The sequence below is a fragment of the Jaculus jaculus genome, chromosome 4, assembly GCF_020740685.1.
Source record: "Jaculus jaculus isolate mJacJac1 chromosome 4, mJacJac1.mat.Y.cur, whole genome shotgun sequence".
Lineage (NCBI taxonomy): Eukaryota > Metazoa > Chordata > Mammalia > Rodentia > Dipodidae > Jaculus > Jaculus jaculus.
The window spans coordinates 169111614-169123820 of NC_059105.1; the positions used below are offsets into that span (position 1 = coordinate 169111614).

General features: G+C 36.5%; 1 protein-coding gene across 1 annotated transcript in view; it reads right to left on the reverse strand.

The window, feature by feature from the left end:
- Positions 1-12207, reverse strand: part of LOC101599825 (ABI family member 3 binding protein) — a 257292-nt gene that overhangs the window by 85582 nt on the left and 159503 nt on the right. Inside the window, exons 19-21 of the mRNA XM_045148002.1 lie at positions 12154-12201; positions 10481-10540; positions 5144-5203 (exon numbers count right to left, since the gene is read on the reverse strand). Coding sequence (XP_045003937.1) covers positions 5144-5203; positions 10481-10540; positions 12154-12201 — 168 coding nt within the window. The remainder of the gene's footprint in view (positions 1-5143; positions 5204-10480; positions 10541-12153; positions 12202-12207) is intronic.

Sequence of the window (12207 nt, forward strand, 5' to 3'; positions counted from 1 at the left end):
AAGAGATAAAGCATTTACTTTGAAATGAAATTTGCTAGTATAATAGTGTTTCTTGAATACATAGGCTTTCAACTTTCCAGCTGAAGAGAATCATTGACTGAATTGTGTACAGTTTATATACTGAAGCCCTAGGCCACAATGTACTATATCTGTAGATGGGCCTTTAAAGAGGTAATTAATTTAAACATGTAATTACATGAGGTCATAAAAGCAGGGCTCTAATCAAATTGGATGGGTATCCTTACCAGAAGAGGAAGAGACACTGGGGATTCATGTACTTAGACCATGTAAAGACATTTGTTTTCTGTGAGAGAGGCCTCAATTAAAAAAAAAAAAAAAGAAAAGAAAAACCTGGTGACACCATTGTCTTAGACGTTACAGCTCAAGAAATTTCTACTCTTTAAGATAACTAATGCCTAGCATTTTGGTATGCCTGTTCTTGTGAACTAACTTTAAGGAAAACCAAGCAGTCTATTCAGGCTGGCCAAACTATACTTAAGTATTTCAGCTCATGAGATAGTCATTGTTTTTGGATTCTTTTAGCACAACAATACAGAGGCAAATCATTCTGTTGGTCATAATGTATGTTTATCTGAATCTAATATGAAAATCTTCCCAACATTTTTACCCATGTACGTAGAATGTTTGTAACAATTTGCAAAAAATGTATGGAAAGCTAATTCTTAATTTTAAAAAATTCTAAAGAAAACAATTGCTAAATTTTTCAGAATATGCTTGCATAAAAAGTTCTGAAACATATAATTAGCCATTATACAAATAACTTCTCATGATTTAACTATCCTACAAGATGAAAAGTAACACCTTGTCTACCACTCCCAGTTATTGAAAAGTGTCTTGTGTCTCTTCTAATTATAAACCCCATGTCAGAAGTAAGCTAAGCGCCTCTAAGGATTCCCTCTCAAGGAACAACCTGTGCAGATTGACATTTGTAAATAGGGCCTGGCTAAAGTTCATTAAATCATGGATATCTAGTGTTTATCTAGTGTTCCTCCTAGGACTTGGAGTGGTTTTAAGTCTGTGTTCTTTTTGAACATTTTTGTTGATGGAAAGAGTTACCCTTTAATTACTTTAAAGCTCATTTTGTATAGAATTCCACATCTTAGTTATCCATTCTTCAAGTGATGGACATCTGGGTTGATTCCAGCTTTTAGCTATTACGAATTGAGCTGCTACAAACTTGGTTGAGCAAATCTCTCTGGTCTGTGGTTTGAAGGTTTTAGGGTAGATGCCCAGTAAGGGAATCACTGGGTCTGTTGGTATCTCTATAGTCAGCTTTTTCAGGAGTCTCTATATTGCTTTCCAAAGTGGTTATACCATCCTACATTCCCACCAACAGTGGATGAATGTCCTTATTTCTCCACATCCTCACCAGCATTTATAAGAAAAAAATGACACAGTGAAATTTGAGGAAAAATGGTTGAACCTGGAACAGATCATTCTCAGTGAACTTACCCAGTCACAAAAAAAAAAAAAAAAATCACCACATAGTCTCACTACTCATCTACAGCACCTAACCTGAATCTACCTGAGATACCTTACATACCCAGCAAGCATCTCGTGGACTAGACACTAGGATGGATGGGGAGGGAGGGAAGGGCATCAAAGGGGTGGGAAACACAAATCTAGACCAAAATGGCAATAGTACAACAAAATTATACTTCCTAAAAGGCAGACCAAATGGCTGAACCTTCGCCAGGCCCTTATAGGGAACACCTGAACCACAAGACACCAGAGAGAGTATGATGAAGACTGACCTTAATCTTCTACATCTTCCCTTCCTCCCTCTCTCTCTCTCTCTGTTCTCTCTTTTCTATTAGTTATCTTTTTCCTCCTTCTCTTAGTGGGCACTGACCTATAACTCCCAGTACCAGCATGTGGCTATCATCCACAAGAGCTTTTGATCAGAGAGACCTACAAGGTTTCCTAAAAGACGGGCAGATTTCTGTCAGAGGACCTGATGACCCACAAAAGGTTAGTGGTAAGACCCTACTGCTGAAGACATCTTATGTGGTTGACATGTAAAATGGAATGGCATGGCTGGAAGTTGGAAGAGAGTCAGTCCCCAGATAGTCAGTGAGTCTAGTGCCAGAGGGTGCTACATGGGCAACTGGGGGAAAATGACCAATATCTGTCCAAGCAATTCATGGTCTAACCTACTTAGAAACAAATAACCTGTTATGATGCCCACACAAGCGCAATAGTGGCACACAGCCATGGTGGGGAACCAACTGCTCTTGATTTGGCTAACTGGTCCCCTCAGTGGTACAGGACCATAGCTGGAGCTGGGAAACAAGTCAGAACCATATCCAAACATAAGCCCACTCTCCATTATCAAGCTACCATCAATCATGAGCTAAAAGAGGGCCTACACCTATTAAATTCTCTATTAAAAAAAGTAAGGGTTATCTCATTTGTCCTGGTGCTAACCTACTCTCCGTTGGAGAATCTGCTTCTCTTTTTCAGGTAAGGAGAGAGCCACCCTATCATACCTCAAAAAGGCCCTGGCTGAAACTAAGAAAAATTGACAAAACAAGCAAGAGTGCTGTTTTCCTGATGAACCGGATACTAACACAAGGGGGAAGGAGATCAACACACAGAAATATCAACTCCTACCAAATCAGAGAGCCAGAGCCCCAAAGGCCCCCAACACCTCATCATTGAAGCACACCAAAAATGAACCCAACATGGCTCAGGGAAATTTTTCAGAAGAGGGGGCGGAAAGAATGTCAGAGCCACATGTTGGGTCATGATATGCAGAGACATTTATCTTACCCATAACTATGGGCTAACTCCACAATTCATGACCCATATACCTCAACAAGAAGGGGCCAAGGGGAGGGGGTAGGTCATGGATGAGCCTAATAATGGTACCAAACTGACTGTATTTACTGAATACAAAACTATTTAGTAAAAAATTAAAAAGCTCATTTTGCAGACTACAGAATTTTAAAGATTTCAAATTGTATTGCTTGATAAATTTTCTTGTGTTTTAGGAGACATATCTTTCTAATATAAGAGTTTGTGCCATATCACTTGTCTGCAAGAAGTTTTCAGGTTAGTAAGGGTGTGAGATAATTTGCAGAACCTCTTGATTTCTTGTGTGACCGCTTGAGTTCTCCAGAGAAGATAAATGCACAAAATTAAGTCTGGCTTCTCCTGCCACTTCTGCTTCGGGTTAGAGATATATTCACTTGCTAGCTCCTGCACTTCTATCTGTGTCATGAGGTGATGAAAGCAAGGAACGCCCTCACTACAGAGCCTGCTCTGTACCTACGGACTGTGAACCTCCGAATAAAGTACGTGAGCTGGACAAGTCTCTTCCTTGTAAGTAGCCTGTGTTGGGCAATTTACTAGAATAACACAAAGCTGGTTAATGCATAGACCAAATCCATCTTACTGAAAAGATATCTTTGGAAAGAGTCACAACTTTTTTTCAACTTGAGTGAGCCAGCATGATATGGGAGTGACCACTGTTTCTGTGGCATACCAGAGAACCCTAATCCAACACCCAGACAAAGGTTAGCAATGAATAGATTTTCAGATGCGATCTAGACTCCCAAGTCTAGTATTTGAACCTTCCTAACTGGTCTAGTTTAGCTGAAGTAGCCTCATAGAAATGTTCTGTTCAACTCCTGGAAGCCTCACAGCTTCTATCAGAAAAAAAAAAGAAATCCCCTTCTCATGGGCTTTCATGCACTCCCCGCTCTTCTGAATTTGGTTATTATCCACCTCACAGGATAATCTTCCCTCAGAAATGATTTATATGTTTGTAAGTAGTTGATGAACAAAAAACAAAAAAATGATGCAGAGATTTTGTATGACTGAAAGCTTAAAATATCTGCTCTCAATATCTAGACAGAAAGCAATGTTTGCTTGCCCACATGTTTACCGTAACTTGAAGTACTTCACTAAGAAACCATCTCTCACTCACTAGAATAAACATGCATTTTCTGTCTAGTTCTGGTTACTATTCACATTGACAAAGAATGACTAGAATTTATTTAAAAAGTAAAAATAAATAAATAAATTGGAGAGAAATTCTTAATCCACAGGGCATAACAAATTCAGCTGTTAGACTATATCTATTGTTCCTGACTAAAGTGGAATCAGCCATTAACCTGACTTGTCACTATATTTCTATGGAAGTCACTGAGATAAACTATGAGGGTTCCTTAACTAGAACCTACACATTTACCCCATTCTGTCTGCAGTATGACAGGACTCTGTGGTTTTGAGTTTGGGACATGGTTCACTGAGGCACTTTGGGAGCTGAAGGAAGTAACATTAGTGTGTTTAATTTTAGAAGTTGTCACTAAGAATATATATTTTTTAACTTGTTGAATTTTAAGAGTTTTTAAATATTTTTCAACTGTGAAATATTTACCCCTATTTTGATAACATACTTCTTCATGTCCTTTATATTTCTCTGAAAATCAAGATTCATGCTGAAATATGAGCTGATATATTAATATTTCAAGGAGGTTTTCATAAGGATTACTGAAAGAAAAAATTCCAATATCTTGTTGAGCTATGGTATGCAATAGCATAGGTATGGGGTGACTTCAACTTAATCATAGTACTCGTAACTTAAATTTAGCAGTACATTTGCTATTTTCCTCCTTACCAAACTAAGACTTCATCATTATCAAACATGGGAAAGGAGAAAATAAAAGCAAGCACACAAGAAAATTTAGGAACTTAAAGAACTATAAAATAACTGTCACACCATTATAGTTGTATCTACTTACTCAGTCTAGAGAAGGCACAGAAACCACTTTACACCTTGATTGTGCTAATACTCAGTAACAAGAAATGTCAATGTGATTAATAAGTTATTTACATGGGAACAGAGACACCACAGCTGTAGATATAGTACATATCTGCATTCATATATTTGAATAAATATATTGCCAATAAATTGATTATCTTGAAATTGGGGCTCACTCTCTCCTTTTCTCTAATAGATAAATAAACAAATAATAAATTGTTTTAATACTCTTCAACACACTGAGTACATGAATGATGGGGTGATGCAGAAGCTCTGTGAAGCATCAGATGCTGTGGTTATGATGGATATAAAACAGCAGAAATGCAGATGTTGATGAACATGGTATGTTATTACCTAGTGTTGTCCTTGGAGCCTCAGTTCTAAGAATAACTGGTTCAAGGATTGTAGCAGGAACTGATCAAAAGAATAAAAGAACCAAAGAGACTTTGAGAGTGTATGAAATATTAGAAAGTTTATCTTATCAGTAAAATAAAGAATTTGCAAGCTATAAAGCAAACTTTTAATATTATTTAAAACGGGGCTGGAGAGATGGCTTAGCAGTTAAGCACTTGCCTGTGAAGCCTAAGGAGGCTTGATTTCCCAGGACCCAAATAAGCCAGATGCACAAGGGGGCACATGCATCTGGAGTTCATTTGCAGTGGCTGGAGGCCCTGGTGTGCCCATTCTCTGTCTATCTCTGCCTCCTTCTCTCTCTGTCTGTTGCTCTCAAATAAATAAGCAAAAATAAACAAACAAAAAATTTTAAAAGCAATATTATTTAAAACGTTTTATTTTTGCTACTTAAGATGAAGAGCCACCTCTCAGCTTTTGCCATTATTAGGCTGGGTACTTTGAGTTATAAAATCAGGGAAAAAAATGAACCTGTGTAGAAGAATGATTAAATTTCACAGGAGTAAGTTTAGGTTCCAAGTCTTCCAACTCTTTATTTTTACTTATGAGAGAGATGAAAGAGAAAGAGAGACACAGAGAGAGAATGGGCATGCCAGGGCTTCTAAGCACTGCAAATGAACTCCAGATGCATGTGCCACCATGTGTATTTGGCTCACGTGGGTTCTGGGGAATGGAACTTGGGTCCTTAGGTTTGTCAGGCTAGCACTTTAACCAGTAATCTATCTCTCCAACTCTCAATTCCTTTATATATTTTTATTTATTTATTTTTGAGAGAGGAGAATGGAGAGAAGAGAGATGGGGGAAGGAGCAAAAGAGAAGAGAAGAGAGAGAGAGAGAGAGAGACTCCTACTACTATACATAAAATCCAGACACATGTGCCCTGTTGTCTGGTTTTATGTGGGTACTGGGAAATTGAACCCAGGTCAGTAGGCTTTGCAAGAGAGCACCTATAACCACTAGCCATTTCTCCAGTCCTTGACCCTTTTTAATTCATCATTTGAGCCCATTCAATAAGAAAGCCCCAACATATTATTTTCAGGAAACCTGCTTCAACACATTCCCTGTTTTTCAGACTTTGTTCCTTCATTCCTCCATCCATCCAATTCAGTAACAAAGGATATTTTCTTCCTCATCTTAAGGATATTTTCTTCTTCATCTTAATATGAAGGATGTATATCACTCAATAGTTTATTTTACTAGAAAAGAAGTGGTTCAGTGAAGAAAGGACAAAACATGTTGAGAGGGGATTATGTAAATTTTTAATAAAGTTTTATAATAAAAAATTCTGGGGTGGAGAGATGGCTTAGCGGTTAACTGCTTGCTTGTGAAGCCTAAGGACCCCAGTTCGAGGCTCAATTCTCTAGGACCCACTTTAGCCAGATGCACAAGGAGGTGCATGCGTCTGGAGTTCATTTGCAGTGGTTGGAGGCCCTGGTGCGACCATTCTCTCTCTCTCTCTGCCTCTTTCTCTCTCTGTCACTCTCAACTAACTAACTAAATAAATAAAAAATTCTACCAAACAAAGCACTATGTGGACTAGACTTGATAGTTCAGACACAATTATACTTTAAAAAAGAACAAACAAGAATTTTTGTTACAGGATAGCAAGATAGACCCATTGATGAAGTGCTTAACTTCCAAGCATAAGGACCTGAGTTCTATTCTCACATAATAGTGTTGGGGATGGTGATGTGTGTTTGTAATTCTGTGACTGGGAAGGTAGAGATGGGTTGTCCAGTCAGTGTAGCCTAACTGGTAAGTTCCAGGCCAACATGAGACCCTGCCTCAAAGGAAGATGATGGCATTCTTGAGGCTGACACCTGAGGCTGTCTTCTGACCTTCACAAACACATACAATTGCAGACATTAGCATATTAAAATATCTTATATTTGTATGAACATGCTGCCTTACATTACTTTCTATCTGTTCATGCAGGAACAGCTTTTATTGACTACTGTATTGCAAATGAGTTGGTAAATAAAACATAACTCTGACTTCTGAGCTATGGGCTAGCATGGTTTAGGAGAATTTTAAGAAAAACCTTAGCAAAGTAATTGATTTGAACAGATTATGTTGGCTCAAGACTATACTAGAAAGTTTTTAAATCATAGAGTAAGAAAATAAAAGTCACTAATGGTGAGTATTCCTAATTGGAAAGCATAAATTGTTCAGCCATCTCGTGTTTTCCTTACTAACCAGCAGTTTTTACTGTTAATAGATATATAAGGATGTATCCTAACATACTATATGTGCATAGAGTAAAGCTTAAACCACATATTTACCCAATATTGTCTGAGATATATCTGGATAGAGTGTGGTTTTAGGTATTGGACATGGATGATGGGTTATTTTTGTTGGAGCTGATGGAAGAAAATTCAGAATTCACACAGTGCTGATGGTTTTGCAAATTGTGACTAGGATGATACAACATAATTCTAAGTGTTGTAAACTTGTTAAGTGTTAGTTGAGAAAGGCTTGCTGCATGGGTTAGAAATTTTCTTTGTTAGTATATTAATAAGTTTTTTTGATAATTGAGATTTCTACAGAGATAAGAATTACACATATATTTATGTTAAAGGAATGAAAATTAGGAACTATCATTTTCTCAAACATGTCTCTAATTCAAAACTAGGTTATAAACCCCTATTAACTCTAGTGGCATAAAAAGCTTAGAACTGATACAGTAACACTTGTCCCACTTGTTATTTAAGATAACTTTATGCCTAGGCAAATCCTCCAGTTGGTAATTTACTAATTATATAAGATTCATGAAAGAATCAAAAAAGCAAAGGTCCAGTATATTGAACTTGATAAGTAGAAAGTATGCCACTCAAAGAAATCTCACAGTATCATCACTGGTGTTGTTTGGTACAGATAGCTGCCTTGAATTAAGTTCAAGCACATTTATGATTTTAAAAAAGCCTTCAGTAGTAATTATCTGACAACATTGGATGGCACATCATCTACTCAGTATCATAGCAAAGCCTGATAATCAATAAGAAAAATCATTTTCAGAATGATTTAAAGACTCATTACCTAAAGATTGCCCAGGAGTGGTAGATCCGAAGTCTACTTGTGAGAAATTATTAAAAGAAACTTAAAACAAGAAAATGTAAAACAAATTTTTGAGAAAATCTATCAAAATCTCTTGACAATGAACATAGCCAGTCTACCACTGGTTCTATAAATGAACCCCCCACAAAATTCTTAAATGAGACTCTATCGATAATTATTATTATGACATGCTTATTTCTTACCATCTGTACATAGTTAACTATAAATTTCAATTTTTTTCCACAAAGATAGAAGTTTTATTTGTTTTTAGTACAATAAGAAACTCTTGAGATTCTAATAACATTTAAGAATTAGGAGAAAAGTATTTTAAAACATATTTTATAACACTAAAGATTGCAAAATAATTCCCATCTCTGGGTCATAATAAATAAAATTATTGATGCATTTAAGCAGATACAGTGATGAATAATCAAAGTAGACAATGTTTCTTTTATTGAGAGCCCAATTTAGAAAATGACCAAGTCCTCTGTGCAAACCAAGGTATCCAAACAGCCAAACAGCTAGCTCTGGAGGGTCATGAGGTCTGCAGAATTTCTTTACTGTGTCTTTCTGTTATCAGAACAGAAAACTTGACCCTGAAGGGTAAGAGAATATGGAAGTTGGCTTAAATTCTATCACTGTGGACCTTCCAAAATTATGCATCACTGTCCAGCTAAGGAAATACTGCCTTGCTCACAAATCAGCTTGTTTCCCTACTGTTACCCATACATGGCACCTTCCTCAGTGAAAGGTTCTTTCCTCTCCTGCTAGTGAATCTACAAATGCTAAAACTTTTAAGGTCTACATCACATATTTCAGCCCATGGATTGTTTCATTTCCCTCAGAAGTCCCTAAGCTCTTCTAAGAATTAATTGTGTGTAAAAGTTGCTCACATTCTTTATATCTATTTATGAAGTCTTAACTAGAGCAGCTTGATTCTTGAACTAAGTCACTTATTACTTCCAATATATCCCTCTAAGATGCTAACTTGGCAGTTCATAAAATGTGTAACTATTTGAATAAAATATATTAGACATATTTTTGCCAATCTAGAATCAAACAGCAAAATGTAATTGAATGTCAGAAAATAAACCAGGTGAAGTAATAAATACTACAGAAGTCCTCATGCAAGCAGTACAAGGAAGCCATGGAGATGGAACAGAACGCTGTGTTGGCAACAGCTGTTTTTCATGACTTAAGCCGCACTTCTAGGGGACATATAAATTATCTGGTGGCAAGTTGAACTTCCACCTTTGTCATATTCAGTGAGATTCCACAGGACTAGGGCTCATATTTTTCATTCTTTTTTTTTAAACCTGGTTTAGTCTGAGGTATCTTTGGGCTTGGAGTGGCTTTATGTTTGGGATGTGGATGATGAATCTTCGTCCTTGCAACATTTTGTAGCTAAAGAAAGGAGACTGGTTATTGTACTCATATGACACCAAAGTAGGGTTATAGAGGTTGCTCAGTGGTTAAAAGTGCTTGTTTGTAAAGCCTGAAGGCCTGGGTTCACTTCCCCAGCACCCACATAAAGCCAGACACAAACTGGTGCATGCACCTGTACTTTGTTGGCAGTGGTAAGTTTTTATGAACCCATACTTTCTCCCCTCTTCTTAAATAAATAAAAATATTTTTAAAAAGCAAATGTAAGGAAAGAATAATTACATATGAATATAAGATGTTTGAAATCAATCTAAACTTTCTTGAGTCCGGAGGAAAACTTGCCTCTTTGGTTTGGAATTTTCCTCTAGTACTATATATATGTAAAACCCTTTTTTTTTTTTTCATTTTAGTCTGCCAGCTGTTCTTTTCAGGAGGACTATATAACCTTCTTATTGTGAAAATTTTAATGTTAGTTGCTAACATAAGGGTTTCAAAAAGGTCCCAGACTCAAAGGAATTCAGATGCTATGTGGATATTCAAAGTAGAGAGACCAGGCTAAACTGCTTTTGGATAATTGTGCTTAGAAATACTAGATTTGTGACTAGGCTTTTTGACTCATTAAAATTATTGCAATAAGAACATTTAATCCTCTAAAATTATTGGTATATTGCATAGATGCTTATAATTAATGTGCTTTGGCACTTTCAATATACTGAAAATAAGAAATGTAGTTGAATGGCAAGAGATTGATGAAAAAAGACTTATGAAAGAAAAACCTTCTTGATTAAGACAGTGATGGAATAGATGAACGCAAAAGGCACATAAGACATGAAATTTCATTACCTAATGTTGTCACTGGAGCTCCAGTTCTCCGAATTACAGATCCAGTGTCTGTGGTAGGAACTGACCAATACAATAAACAATAGTAATTACAATCTATACAAAAGTAAGAAATTTATCTTAAAGATGAATCATTTAAACCATATCATGTTTTAAAAGCATTTGTGAACTCTGGGAAAATTAGCATTTATTGTCATCAGTAACTGGCCATATTCTGGTGTCCACTTAGCTTGCAACTTAAGCAAAGCGTTTGTACCTGATTCTATCTATACTCTAAATCTGGATTCAAGAAAATCTCTTAGTTGTCTAAAATGTTTTCTTACTCTGGAAATTATTAGGAAAGCTTCTCTTGGTATCTGAAACACATTCACTACTATTAATTTTTTGAAGGGTAGTGGTTATAAAAAGAATTAGAAAGGTACTGTCAACTGATAAATACCCTGAAGATTTGTGACAGTTGTACAAGTGTAAATGTGTGCCTTGTCATTATGCATGTGATTGTTACTATTTTTCCTTAGTTGCTCATGTAATTCCAATTTTTGTAATATTATATGAAGATAAAGGGCTGGCACATAACATAGTAGTAATAGTACTTGTGTAGCATGCAAAAAGCCTTGGCCTCAATCCCCAGCAACACACACACAGTGAGAGTGAGAGTGATCGCAAGAGAGAGAGAGAGAGAGGGAATACAGATAATTGTAGGGGAAAATGCCTGAAAGATAATAATACAGCATTTTGCCTGGATAGATAGAACTTCTATAAATGAAACAAATATGCATAGGCTTAATTAATTAAGAATTACAATCTGACATTAAATTAGTATTTCCCTTAACTTTTCTAGTGGATTATATGTAGCCTTCAAATATTTTTTTAACCAAAGCTCCTTCCTGTAAGCATTTGTAGAGACTGATATACTCTGCTTGTTCAAGGTACCAAACCATGAAGCTGCTTTATGCCACAACTACGAGCATATTCTGGATTAATGACAAACAGAAGAGATGGAGGAAGCTGGAACAATGTGATGAAACCAATATTTATAACCTCAAACACAATTTGGAACATAAAACAAGCAGGCATTGCTAAATATGGTTAAGGAGGAAGCTTCAGTTTCAGATGTAGCAGGCTCACAGGGTTTCATGGTAAAAAGTAATGAAACAGATAAAGACAAAATAATTGATTGGCTTAAAACAGAAACAGGCATCCTCATTTTGTTTGGAACTTCCTGTCATGGGATGAATTAATTAATAAAAAGGTCAGCTTGGAATTGCATAGCATGGAATCGAGGAAGCAAGGACTTTACAAGACAAAGACAAAGATGTGTCACCACCACAAAGTCCATCAAACTCTCCTTGTCTCTCCACATCCTTAAACCATGCATAAAAGAAAAGGTTTCAGAAACTTCCTGCTTTGAAAGATGGCTGGTCAGAGTACTATGGCTCCCAACAGCATCAAGTGCTGCAAGCCACCTGAATGGCTCTGAGAGTCAGCAGAATAATAACTTCAGGGGCTCTATGCTGAGCAGATGTAAGAATGGTGAACATTAAGTTAAAATGGCTTCTTGAAAATATTTGTTTTTAGAGGAAATGAAAAAGAGATAAACTGATAACTGTATGCCAAGAAAATACAGATAATGATTAAAGAGAAGAGAGAAATATAAAGCAAGAAAGCATTGTTACCTATGGTCATGGAGGGGACTTCAGTCTCAAATGTAACAGGCTCATGGGCTGCAT